This window comes from Peromyscus maniculatus, chromosome 2, assembly GCF_049852395.1.
Source record: "Peromyscus maniculatus bairdii isolate BWxNUB_F1_BW_parent chromosome 2, HU_Pman_BW_mat_3.1, whole genome shotgun sequence".
Lineage (NCBI taxonomy): Eukaryota > Metazoa > Chordata > Mammalia > Rodentia > Cricetidae > Peromyscus > Peromyscus maniculatus.
In genome coordinates, this window is record NC_134853.1 from 145,705,897 (window position 1) to 145,719,305 (window position 13,409).

The 13,409-nt window shown below is 50.9% G+C and overlaps 1 protein-coding gene and 1 long non-coding RNA gene across 2 annotated transcripts; both read right to left on the reverse strand.

The window, feature by feature from the left end:
• Window positions 1–2,240: 2,240 nt before the first annotated feature.
• Window positions 2,241–4,819, reverse strand: Gja4 (gap junction protein alpha 4). Its single transcript, XM_076565091.1, has 2 exons — window positions 4,683–4,819; window positions 2,241–3,784 (listed from the first exon to the last, which is right to left on the reverse strand). Exon 2 carries the CDS (start codon window positions 3,765–3,767, stop codon window positions 2,766–2,768), a length of 1,002 nt encoding a protein of 333 aa, XP_076421206.1. The 5' UTR covers window positions 3,768–3,784; window positions 4,683–4,819; the 3' UTR covers window positions 2,241–2,765.
• A 1,913-nt stretch (window positions 4,820–6,732) lies between these two features.
• LOC143271696 (uncharacterized) lies at window positions 6,733–12,874 on the reverse strand. The gene is made up of 4 exons (XR_013048887.1): window positions 12,528–12,874; window positions 11,752–12,280; window positions 8,588–8,677; window positions 6,733–7,571 (listed from the first exon to the last, which is right to left on the reverse strand). It is a non-coding gene; the product is annotated as an uncharacterized LOC143271696 (long non-coding RNA).
• Window positions 12,875–13,409: the final 535 nt, after the last annotated feature.

Consider the following 13,409-nt stretch of genomic DNA (forward strand, 5'->3'; position numbering starts at 1 on the left):
GGGAATAAGGGAGCAAAGGAAACCAAATGATGCAAAGTTACTGTCCAGCTCCACCCTCAAGGAGACCACTGAGTTTTGCATATGTCAGTACATTCTCCCCCGCCTTCTGGACCCTTGTTTGGAAGTGAGGGGATCAGCAGCATATCCGTGTGAGTCAAACTATCTTCCTTCAAAGATATGCTGAAGTCTTAACCCCCAGGCTCTCAAAATGTAAACTTATCTGGGTAAAGGGTCTTTCCCGGAAATAATAAAATTGAAATGACGTCTTTGGATCAGATCCAATATGAATACATTCACACACACACAGGGATGTTGGGGGGAAGAGAGATGTAAGGAGAGGGAGAACAGCCTGTGAAGATGGGGTGGATGCTTCTAGAATCCTAAAAAAAAAAGCAGAAAGATGTTCAAAAAAACTACCAGGAGCCAGGAGAAAGGTGTGAAGGGATTCTCACCTACAGCCCTAGGCAACTTTGGAGCTTGAACCTCCAGGGTCCGACTCTGTGACAGATACATTTGTATCGTCTCAGCCACCCTTTTCCAGTATTTTGTTACCATGGTTACAGTGGCTTTGCCCATCAAAGGCAGGTGGGATGGAGCCTTTCATGCTCTTCACTGGGAAGTCTTCATGCACACTGCCCCTCCCCATCCCACGGCCCCATCCCCACCCTCAGCTCCTCTGCCCTGTGTTTGTGTAGCTGCCGGTTTAGGTCCCAGTCCCGGGTTTCCCTGTGGCCCAGCTGCACCCCAGCCCCCACATCAACTTCAGAGAAAGTGAGCTCAAGGCCAGGATGCTCACCTTTCATTAAACCTCTGCCACCACCTCTGCAAACCGGGCCCGGGGAGGATACAGAAAACAGGCTTCCAGGGCCTCAGACACCGGTGGCTCTGAGGGCCTACAGCCTTTGACCTCTCAGCTGGGAAGGGACTCAGGCTCGTGGGTCAGGCCTTCAGCAGATCTGCTTCTTTGTGCCCTCTCAGCTTCAGCTCTCACTTCACTGCCAGATCTGGGCCTCTAGGGGAGTACAAGTGTCTCTGTGACAATGTTTAGAGACTCAGTGAGACAGAAGTGTTCTGAGCAGTGGTCCAGACCCTGAGAGGTAGTGGCCATTGCTGGTGAAGTCAGGGAAGCCTTCCTGGAGGAGGACAGATGTTATGTTCCCGGCCTTGCTGCCAAGTGTGAGATGAATTCTGTTGCTTGACTCTGCTGAGCCAGGCAGCCATGTACTGTCGCTTATTTTATTTCATATCCTTTGTGAGGACGGGGAGACTGGACTCAAACTCCCTATACAGCCAAAGATGACCTTGAACTTCTGATCCCCCTGCCTTCACCTCCCGAGTGCTAAGTGAGATGACAGGTGTCCAGCACCATGCTGAGTTTATGTGATGCTGGTGATCCAACCCGGGGCCCTGCTCAGGCCGGGCAGGAACTCTTATCAGCCGAGCCCCATCCTCAGCCTGGTTATGTTGTTTTTAGAGATGAGAAAAACAGCGACTCAGACTTGATCAACGCCAGGCCACATGGCTGGCACAGGTGGGAACAACAAACTTAGGAAACAGGTGTGAAGGCTCTTCTTACTCCTCCTGAACCAATGCTCTGACCTTTTCGGGTCTCCAGACACTTGGAGGCTCCAGGGAGCAGCAGAGTAGGAAGGGGACCTTCTGCACTGCCATGGCATGGTCTCACAGTGAGGTCTGGATACACAGACAGGAGCTAAGATCTAGGCCCTTGGGCTGCTCCTTCTCATAGGCTGACTAGAAAGGGTTTAGGAAACACAATTTACTCTTAACCCTCCCTTTAGAAGTCCTTAGGCGCCCACAGTGAGGTGGGAAGGACATATGGGGTGAGTTTCATCTAGAATATGAAGGTCTCGGTGACAGGCATGCTTGGGAGCAAAATGTTTAGTCAGGGGGCACATTGCAGGGGACAGTAGGCGGAGGTACCAGACAGGCATGGTTTTGGCCACCAATTAACGGGTAGCTGATTAACAGGACAGTAGACAGGATGTGGGAGTGAGTGAAAAGAGGCCAGGACCCGGGGTATTTCAAAAGGGAGAGTGGTGAGGACTCAGTGTTGAGAGGAAGGATTTGCGTCTGAGGGTTTAGGGTGCTGACTGGAGGTGGGCTGTGGAGATGAAAGGCAGATGACAGAAGACTAGGAAAAACGGAAGCCTGGGCAAAATAACTGCCTCCCTCCCTCCCCCTGCCCCAGGCAGCCAGGACAGCATCAGTACACGCCTGACTTATGATCGAGTCCCGTTTATTTTAGAAATATAAACAGTGTGACGAGGGGCGACAGAAAGAAGACACCAACCGGTTCCCCCGGAAAGGGCCAGATCCAGCGCAGGCCATGTCTGTCCAGGTGATGAAGCCGAGCCAGCAGCCTGCATCAGCCTTTCCCCAGGAGGACAGGCTGTGATGAAAACCCGGGGTGCGGTCTGATGGGGGGGCTCCCAACAAGTCCAGTTGGCTTTGAGTCCCTCTGGATCAGGTGAAAAGGATCAGAGGGCCCCCCCGAGCACCCTGAGCCGGGAGCACCCCCACCTGCTGGGACTGCGTCTGGGCAGAATCACCTTCTGGAAAGAAGCCACAGTGTCCCCTGGTCATCATAAAGGCTCCAATTATTCCAGAACCACCCATAGTCAGGTCCTCTGCCCAGCTAGGGTACACCTCTCTGCCCCAGCCTTTGAGGAGGGGCCGCCTGAGAGGCATCCAAGGTGGACACACTTCTCAGGACCTCTCTGTTGAGTGACAGGAACCCCAGACCCCTACACGTACTGCTTCTTAGATGCAGAGCTGTTGGGGCGACTAGGGGGCTTCCGGGCACCCTGAGGGGCTGGATTTTCGAAGGGAGGAGGCCTGGAAGAGGTCAGCCTCTCCTCGGTGGTCAAGTTGGCCCAGTTTTGCTCGGTGGATGAGAGCCCATTGTAGGTGGGACATGGTGGGGACGAGGGTCCCTCGCCCATGGGGAGGTAGAAAAAAACCTGTTCAGGGTAAGGGTCTGAAGCGCCGCCCCGGGCTGGGGGCGTGTCGTGGTCCTTGCGCGCCTTGATCCCCCGGCCGACACACCGGCACAGCAGGTGTGCCAGCTCCAGCAGGTTGAGCACCAGGGAAATGACTCCCACCACCAGCATGAAGATGATGAAGATGGTCTTCTCTGTGGGTCGAGAGACGTAGCAGTTCACGAGGTGGGGGCAGGGGGCACGCTGGCACACGAACACGGGCTCCATGGTCCAGCCGTAGAGGCGCCACTGGCCGTAGAGGAAGCCTGCCTCCAGCACGCTTTTGCACAGCACACTGACCACATAGGTACCCATGAGGGCCCCACGAATCCGAAGCCGGCCGTCTTCTGCCACCGAGATCTTGGCCATCTGGTGTTCTATGGCAGCCAGGGCCCGCTCCACCTGCAGGTCCTTGGATGGCAGCGCCCGGAGCTCTCCCTCTTTCTGCCTCAATCGCTCTTCCCGCCGAGACAGGTAAATGACGTGGCCCAGGTAGATCAGGGTGGGCGTGCTGACGAAGAGGAACTGCAGCACCCAGTATCGGATGTGGGAGATGGGGAAAGCCTGGTCGTAGCAGACGTTGGTGCAGCCTGGCTGGGCCGTGTTACACTCGAAATCGGACTGCTCATCGCCCCACACCGACTCGCCGGCCAGGCCCAGGATCAGGATGCGGAAGATGAAGAGCACGGTCAGCCAGATCTTGCCCACCACAGTCGAGTGCTCCTGGACCTGGTCTAGCAGCTTCTCTAGGAAGCCCCAGTCCCCCATGTTTCCAGGGCCTCTCTCTGTGGGAAGACAGGGGTCAGACAGCCATCAGTTGGGCAGCTCAATGCCTCTCGCCGCTCCTCCGGGATCTAAGCCCACAGGAGGTCTGCCAGTGTTAATCACACCTTTGTGCCTTCTCTCACGGGCCAGTGCCCAAGGATGACCACATCCCAAAGAGGTCTGGATTAACTAGAGGTTCCTATGGAAACAGACCAGTTGAGGGACTTGGCCAAGGCCGCACAGCTATGCCATGCCCTTCCTCCCTTTTCTTCAAGGCTGGTTACACTGGGACAGTAGGGATGGAGCGAGATGTCATCTCCAGGTTATCAGGGGTCCCTATTCCCACCTTCCATGCCTCATTTAAAATGAGAGGGCCTCACTGTAATCTCTGCACTTGCCGGTGGGGGTGGGGGTGAGGGAAGATGGGGTGAGGGGCGTAGAAGACGCCGGGGCATTTGATTCACCTGCCAACGAAAGACCACCTGTGACTTTAGTGACTACACCTGGTCTTAGCCTTTGCCTCCATCCCATTTCCCTCCGAGACTGGTGCAGTCATTTTAGACCCTTAAAAGAAATGACCATAGCAGCGTGGGGGGTCCCAAGGTTCCCAAAACATTTTAGGGTGTGTGTTTGGGAGTGGGTGGGTGGGTGCTTCTCCTAGAAGTAAAGCAGGTACTACCAGACCTACATTCAAATCTTGCTTCCTTCTCTCATTAGCTGGGGATTTGGATAAGTAACCTTCCAGTCTCTCTGGAAGGATTCAATGAAATACGAGGGAAGGGCGCTGAGCACAGAGCCGGGCTATAGGCAAGCTAGGTGAGCGCCGCTGGTGGCTCGCATCGCGTCTGGCACTCGGGGCAAGCAAGCCTCAGCCCCCCAGGAGTGGAGTGATTCGCATTCCCAGCTCCCCGAACTCACCGCCTGCTTGCCCGGCTGGCCCAGGTGGAGGGGACGACAGTGGCCGAAGCTGCTCCTGCGGGAATCCTGCGGGACCGCGCCTCCCGCCGGACGCCTTAAATAGCGCGCAGCTGCGGCCTTAGGGCAGGAAACGCCAGCGGGAGGGCTCTGGGGAGCAGGGGGCGGGGACTGGGCGGGACAGACTCCCAGGACACGCCCAGATCGAGCTGCTTGTGTTGCGGGAGATGGAAACCCTCTTGTTTATTCCCGCTGATCTTCCAGACTGCACTCTCCCAGGGTTCAGTCCCCGTCCTTTGTAGGGAGCGGGTTTTCAGCGAGAGCTGGCAGATCTGACCCCTGGTCCCGAGCCTGTGAGGAGTGGGTGGGGTAAGAGAGAGACTCAGTGTGCCGGGCTTATTAGACATTGGACTCACACTGGAGAGGGGTGAGACTTCCCCCTTCCTAGAATCCGGTGGATCTAGGGGTCTCTACTTTGCCTGTTCTGGGCGGGCTATACCTTCAGAAGTCACCTAGGAACTCCCTAGGACCCTTAAAGACTCGGGTGTGGGTGAGGGGTGGATCCCAGTCCTTTAGCTGGATCCCAGCTGATGTCTCTAAAAGGGAGAGAGAAGCCTTTCAAAGGAATTTGGAGGCAAGCAGAGCTCTGTCATTCACTCAGGCTTCACTGTGAATGAAGAGCATGGGATTAAGGAGGACCCACCTTGCAGATGGGAAAACCAGAATAAACTAGCCAGGCCTGGCTTCCTGCCCTGCTTCTTCCTAGGTGCAGAAATGGAGCAGGTAAGCCGTTGGGTAGCAGTAAAAATGTAAATGTGGGGTCCTCTGTGGTAGAACCAGGGCATCACAGGGTGTGATTAGGGGCTGAGTAACCCAGACAGTGCAGAACAGCACCAGCGGCCCATCCTGGAGCTACCAGGTCTGGCTGGTGCTGGGGCTAACGCTCAGAAAAGGTTTGGAGACCCAGACGTGACCCTTGCCAGAGTAGAGAGGGTCAGACATCTGTTGCCTCCTCTGCCCTTAGGCACGTCTCCATCTTCCCCATACAGAATAAGGACAGAAATATGCCTGCTTTGGAAGGCTGATGGGAAATTCGGCCAAAGCACTTGTTGTGCCATTGGTCCAGAAGGTCTGAGTCAATACCTGAAACCACTGTGCTGTAAGCCCTGAATTTGGGATGCTAAGATAGGCAGAGCAAGAGTTCCAGGCCAACCTGGGATAGTGGGAACTGCTCTAACAAATAAACAAACAATCAACAAAGGAAATACCCAGGCATAGTGGCACAGGCCTGTAATCCTAGCCACTTGAGAGGTTGAGGCAGAGAGATTAAAATTTCAGCGCTATGGTGCTGGGGATGTAGCCCAATCGGCAGAGTGCTTGCCCAGTACTTACAAAGCATTGGTTCTAGCCCTAGCATATGGATCAGGTGTGGTAGCACATGCCTGTAACCTCTCAGGAGGTAGAGGCTGGAGGGTTAGAAGTTCAGGGTCATCCCCTTCTCCGCAGTGAATCTGAAGCCAGTTTGGGATACATGAGGAGAGAGAGAGAGAGAGAGAGAGAGAGAGAGAGAGAGAGAGAGAGAGAGAGAGAGAGAGAGAGAGATGGTTAGTTAGTTAGTTCAAGGCCAGTTTGAGCAACTTAGAAAGACATTTGTCTCAAAAAGTTGAAAGGAAGAAATCTGACGGGCGTAGTTCAGTAGGAGAGCACTTGCCTGGCTTGTAAAGAGCCCAAGGTTTCAGTCTTTATTATTATGAGTATGACCAACCTGCCAAACAAACAAAAATCACAAAACCTGGCAGAAAGGATCTGTGTTGTTCCGGGAGAGGGCGGGGAAAGCCAGGGGAGGTCAGAGTGGAGGACTGGCGGGGTCTAGGGCAGCTAGGGGCAAGGAAGGTGGCAGGTGGGTATGCAGCCCGGGGCTGGGGGAAGTCCCAGTCCAAACAGGATTGTACCCTTGCACTCTCAGGGCCTCCTGGGAGGGGGCAGCCAGTGGGTGGGGCTCTGACACAGACCAGCATGATTGCTGTCTGAGGACCAGACTGGGCTGCCTTTCCCTTCCAGACCTCTCAGGGCCAGGGTAGGACGGGCTGAACCCGGCCTCCTGGGATTCCAAAGGGGACAACTGTGGCCACTTAGTCCTGACCCTGGAGGGCATGGGAACGGGGCCTGGCCAGCTCCTACCACGCCCCCAAGACAGCCCAAGACAGCCTCTGCTACAGCGCTGCTCAGCAGAGATGCCTTTGGGGTTGGGCCTGGCGCTTTGGAAGGCTGTGCTCCCATCCTGTTCCCTGGGAAGGGGGCAGGAAGCTAGTTGAGGACCGTGGGGGTGATGCCAAGGCTGCTCTTACCCACCTCCAGCCCCTCCCTTGTGACCTCCAAGATCAGGTGTCACGGAGGAAGAAGAAGTAGAGACCAACCAATACAATGTCCACAAGTCAGCCATTCTGAGGGAAAATGTGCTTAGATCCCCAGTCTTCTCCCTCCTCCCCTGTTCAGGCTGCCACCGATTCAGTGACCTGCGAGGTCACCTCAGTGGTCTTCCTAGCCTCCAGGCCCTTGTGCCACTCAGTGGCCACATTTTTATAGAACTTTGGCTATTAAGTCGCCCTGTTTCAAACCCTGCTATGGCCCTTCCTGCCTTCAGGGCAGGGTCTGCACTTTTCACTTCCCAGGCCTTGGCCTGTGTCCTTAGCACTCTGTCAGTCTGTCACTGGCCCCATGCAGTTGTTCTAACTATGGGGTCTCTGTGTGCTCTTGCCTTTGTTCATGGCACTGTACCTTCCTGGAGCACCCTCACATGTAGATCCCTCTAGTCTCTCAGGTCATTGCTCAGATGTCCTCTTCCCCAGAAGTCCTCTTGCTGGCCTCCACTGGGTCAGGTGTGCCTCTGCCCTGCGATTCATTGTTTAAATCTCTTTAGTTGTAGTTAATACATGTAATAATACATATGTATATAAATATTTATTTATAACATGCATGATTTAACATATACATACACTATATAGTGTATGTATGTATATGTTATATATATATGTATATATATGAGACTTGGTGGCATAGACTAGTAGTTCTAGCATTCATGAGGAAGATTGACAGTCATAGGCTAGCCTATACTGCACAAGATCTCGTCTCAATCAAAACACAGCTCTTATTCCAAAGGGAATAAGAGAAGGTTTATTTATTCTGGAGCCAAATATGAGTGGCCAAGGCCTGGGAACTCGCACTTAAGTTACCCCAAATATCGTGTTCTAACATGGTAACAATTTCATGAGGTTTTTATAGTAACAGAGCAAAGTGTTTTAAGAATACATCGGTGGAAACATCAGGGGGCTGGGTCTTGGCCAAGCAGAGAATTCCATACTACAGGCCCCAGATGCAATCAGAATGCTCTTAGCCTTTGGATTGGTAGAAGCTAGGAGTCTGTATATTCCAACCATATTACCTAATTGTCACAAGGACGTTAGGGCAATAGATGGCTTTTAGGGGTGATAAAGATAAGATAATTTGACTTGAGACCTCTAACATTTCAGTTCCCCACAATCACAATTCTAATCAGTCAGCCTGGTAGGACATCTTTAACACAGATGCAGTATGTGTGTGTAAGAGGACCTTTTACACACACACACACACACACACACACACACACACACACACACACACACACACACCTGTCACCATAAAACCTGCATCTCAGCTGAGTTAGCTTCAACACCTATCAAGTATATTCACGTTGCTAGGCAACAGCTCTCCAGAACTTTTCATCTTGCCACGTGGAAGTGGTACTCATTGAATCCCCTTTTCTTTACTCCCCCTGCCCCATTACACTGGGAGTTTCTTAAGGGCCGGCAACCAGCACAAAGCAGGGCGGCAGGCCTGTAGACGACTTCACCAATTCGACGTGTGCTTACCGAGTACCTTGTGGTTCTGTAACACTGTCCAGACACTGTGAGCAAGCAGAGGACACAGAGCTTCCTAGCTTCCTGAACTTTACTTTCCAGCTGTGGGAAGACAGAGAAGACAATGAAATAAAAGATGAGTTAGTGATTCATGCTGAGGGGCAAATACAGTAGGGACTCAGAGCACAGAACATCCGGTTTTAAGTTCCCATAGAAGGGAAATTTGCACCAAACAGCTGCCATTCAGGCTGAGCCTTGAAGAAGGAAGGTCCATGGTTGCCTAGGCATTCCAGATGGAGAGAACTTGGGTATTAAATCCCCGAGGCAGGGGTGGGTCTGGTGTTTCCTCCCGGAGGTGCAGAGAGGAGATCTGTATGGCTGGGACCAGTAATAAAGAGGCACTCAGGAAGGTGAAAGGTAAATTGTGGGGTGGGGCAGATACTCAGGCCTGTCCCAGACGACTTTGACAGTTTGAGGCAGAGGAATGCTGTGGTCTCACTTTGGTTCTGCAGCCTGTCCCCACCCCGGGCTGTGCTAGGAATAAACCGTGGGGTGACACATGCAGACACATGCAGACTGCCCCCTTTTCAACAGTCTCCTGTGGCCATGCTGCCCTCAAACTCCATATGTAGCTGAGGATGACCTGACCTCAGCTCTTCTACCTCTTCCTACTCAGTGCTAGGATTGTGAGGTTGCACCATTACACTCAGTTTTGTGGGGGGCTGGAGACTGAGCCCAGGGTTTCATGCATGCTAAGCAAGCTCTTGACCAACTGAACTACACCCCCAACTCATCCCACACCTTTTGTTTTTGTTTGTATTTTTAAGAGTCTCACAGCATGGACGAGACTGTCCTCAAACTGATGATCCTCCTGCCTCAGCCTCTCAGACGCTGGGCTTTTCCCGTATCTCTTTTTATAAGGACACTAATCCCGCTTGACAGGGCTCTACCCTCATAATCCAAACATCTCCCAAAGGACCACTGTCTAATACCATCACACTGGAGACAGGAGTTCAATATATGAATTTGGGGGCCGGGGAGGATAACACAAATTCTGTCCATATACAACACTGGGGTTTGTTCTAGAATGAATGAAGACCTCTTGCTCATCTGGGGCTGTAGGGCGTGGTGACCATGTGCAGTAGACTCAGACTTGGAGATGACTTGAAATTTCCTATTAAGTGCAGGAATGAGGGAGGCCTGCTGTAACTCCCCTTGCATCTGCGAAGGGTAGGTAGGGAGAGACGCACTCCAAGGGGATATGAGTGCCACCTGGTGGCAATAGTGATTGTCACTGGGGACTTGTGAACAGCAGCTAGATACAAGCTCCGGGTGGATCAGTGTGCAGACTGCCTCAGAACATCTCTGTCAAAGGCTCGATGCACAGGGCTGGGCAAAAATTCAGAAGGCATTTTATATATTTCGTATCTGGAAACACCATGATTGATTAGCCAGTACCAAAAGTCATGCCCCTATAAAAATCACTTTGCCTTTGCTGAGTATCACAGGTCAGGCTATTATGAACGTTGCTTTGTCTCTGCTGCTTATTATGATAACTCCGATCGCTTTGCCTTTGGCGATTCAGTGCTACCACCTGGCCTCTGCTATTTTGGGTGCCAATTAAACCCACTGTATTTAATTCATCCAACTGAGCAGCAGGGTCTCCAAAGGTCTGGCACAGGAGAAGGGCAACAGCAAAGCTCTTCAAATGCGCTGGCACACTCTCACCATTGTGCATCTCACAGGGTTAGTGAAGGCCATGGCTTCTGGGCATGGCTTCTGGGTGCACAGTGCACCCACTCTAGCCTTGCCGTTTCCCTGAGCCTTACAATCCCTTCACCAGCACTAAGCCAAGGGAGATCAGGCACCTCCAACTTCTTTTCCCTAGGCCTTCCTTTGACAAAAGCTTTGTCCAACCATTCAAACAAAATTTGACACTTCTTAAAAACTGTGCAAGCCTTCCGTATTAAACTTAGAATCTCCACATAGAGGGTCCGTATCAATAAACTCAGCCTGATCCAGTTTTACGCTCCCTTTGCCATTATCGTAATCCTTAAATCCATTCCCACACATGTTCTCCAGACTTCTGCTTGAGTGAGTTGGCAAACTCATTAAGCTCTTTAGCAGTGTGGTGCACCTCCTCATGGACTACACTTTCTACCTCCTTTCTAGGAGCTTGCTTTAGGTTATAGGTGTAGAGGTAACCATTGGTGAGCCCTGAGGGACGGCAGTATTGTCTTGCCTGGCATCTCCTTTAGGGAAAGTCACTGCTGGTTTAGCAGACAATGAAAGATTAATCTCCTCAGTCCAAGGCAGAAAAGGCAATATTTCAGTGGGTGGGGGTAGGCGTGGGGTATATCTTCTGTTGAGGGTGGAGAGACTCCTTCCTCAGGTGAGATAAACCCTTGAGAATCTGAGGGTTTACAGTTCTCAGCTTCAATGGGGGCCTTCCCACACATCTCTACTCCAAGTTACAGGATCCCATTTTTTACCAATCAGTGCTCCCACTTTAACACCTTCAGAGGCTGGGGCTTGAATTTTCTTTCTAATTCAGCCAGTATCCGAATGAAAGCGTTGGTTTGTCTAAAACTTGAGCTTGGTGGCTGCTGGAGAGAAGATCCTCTTCCGGGGCATACATAGAAAACTTTAGACATTTATCCACATCTGGAATCCGTCAGTTTTGTCCCTAAATTTATTGTTTTTCATTGTGTTTTGAGATGCTAGAAATTGGTTAATTTTATCATGGAACCCCTTCTTTTCCTTTGTCAATTTATCCAGGGAGGGCAGGAGTTTAGTAACCAACATCATCATTTTCCTTATTCTTCCACAAACTATTAAAAGCTTTATAGACAGAGTCACCAAATCTGTTGCTTCTCACAGTTGGTGAATCAGGCTAATCAGATGCATTTGTCTGCTTAGGTTTGTAAAACAGTTCACAGTGTGGGCTTTCAATACTCTCCGAGCTTCCAGGAGAGGCTTCAGTAACTGTTAACTGTAGGTATTGGCAAATTTCAAAGTTATTCCATATAACTTTTTTAAAGATCATCCTTATAATTCTGTTGCTCTAGAACCACTTCTGGTACCAAAATCTGGATTAGTCAGGTTTCTCTAGAGGAACAGAACTTAGAGAATGAATCTACCTATATGCAGAAAGGGGGTTTATTAGAATGGCTTACCCAATCCAACAGTGGCCATCTACCAACGGAAGGTCTTATGATTCAGTAGTTGTTTGGTCCGCAAGGCTGGAGATCTCAGCTGGTCTTTAGCACACATCGGAATCCTGAAGAAGTTGGCTCTATACCAATAAAGGAATGGACTTGCCAGCAAGAGCCAGGGAAGCAGGCGAAAGATGTCCTTCCTTCTGTGGGCTTGGCTTCCATCTGGGAGAAATGTGACCAGGGCCAAGAGCTCAGTCCCCTCCTGGAAGAGTGGATGTTTTCTGGTTGCTGTGACTTCTGGGCCACCCTTTGTTAGACATCTGTCACCTACCTAGGAAGGTTCTGGAGGGGCCTAGGAAGGAAGCTCAGTTGGTAGGTGCTTGTCGCGTGTCTAAGTCACTGTTGTACTGCTGTGACAAAACACCATGACCAAGGCAATTTATGAAAGGAAAGCTTGCTTACAATTTTGGTGGGTTAGTCCGTTATCATCATGGCGGTAGACAGGCATGGAATAAGCTGGAGAAGTAGCCGAGGACTCACATCCGATCTGAAAGTTGCAGATGGAGAGAGAGGGAGACTGGACCTGGCTTTTGAAACCTCAAAGCACACCCCCAGTGACACGCTTCCTCCAACAAGGCCACACCTCCTAATCCTTCCAAAACAGTCCACCAAATAGGGACCAAACATTCACATATATGAGCCTGTCATTCTCATTCATACCATCACACCTCACAGGCACAAAGATCTTAGATTGATTCTCAGCATTTCATAAAACTAGGTGTGATGATGCCCACCTGTATCCCCAGCACTCAGGGAGAGGCAGCAAGAGGATCAGAAGTTCAAAGTCATCCTCAGCAACATGGCAAGTTCAAGACTAGCCTGGGGGACATGAAACTTTTTTTTAAATTTGTTTTTATGAATTTTTCATACATTATATTTTGATCATATTCTTTTTCCCTCCCCCAACATCTCCTAGATCCTTCCCATCTCTCTACCCACCCAAAGTCATGTTCTTTCTCTCTCCAAAAAAAGAAAAAAAAACCCAAAAAACAATAAAAGAAAACCAAAACAAACAAACTTAAAGCATTAAGACAAAAATTCCAAAACAAAACAAAAAGCACACAAAACCACGGAGTTCCTTTTGTATTGGCCAACTACTCCTGGACATGGGGCCTTCCCTGGAATGTGCAGATATACCCAGTGACGCTCCATTGGTGAAAACGGATTTTCCCTGACCCAGCAGGTATGTCTTTATCAAATCCTCCCATCAAGGCTTAGGGATCTGTGCAGAAATGGAGGGAAAGTGGTAGATGACTCCAAAGGAAACGGTGTCCTCCAGACACAACAGGACTGATGTACATATGAACTCACAGGGACCGTGACAGCGAGCACAGAGCTTGCACAGGTTTAAACCACACAAAATCCGGAAGGGGGAGTGGCCACTGCTGGCCAAGAAGCTATTTGAAACTCTTGTTTTTTGTTTTTGTTTTTGTTTTTTAAAGGAAGTGGGGCATGGTCAGTGGTTAAGAGTACTTGCTGCTCTTGCAGGGGACCTGAGTGCTCACAGCCACCGTAACTCTAGCTCCAGGGGATCTGATCCCCTCTTCCGGACTCCATGGGCACCTGCACTCATAAACAAACATACCTCACCCAGACATATACACACATGATCAAAA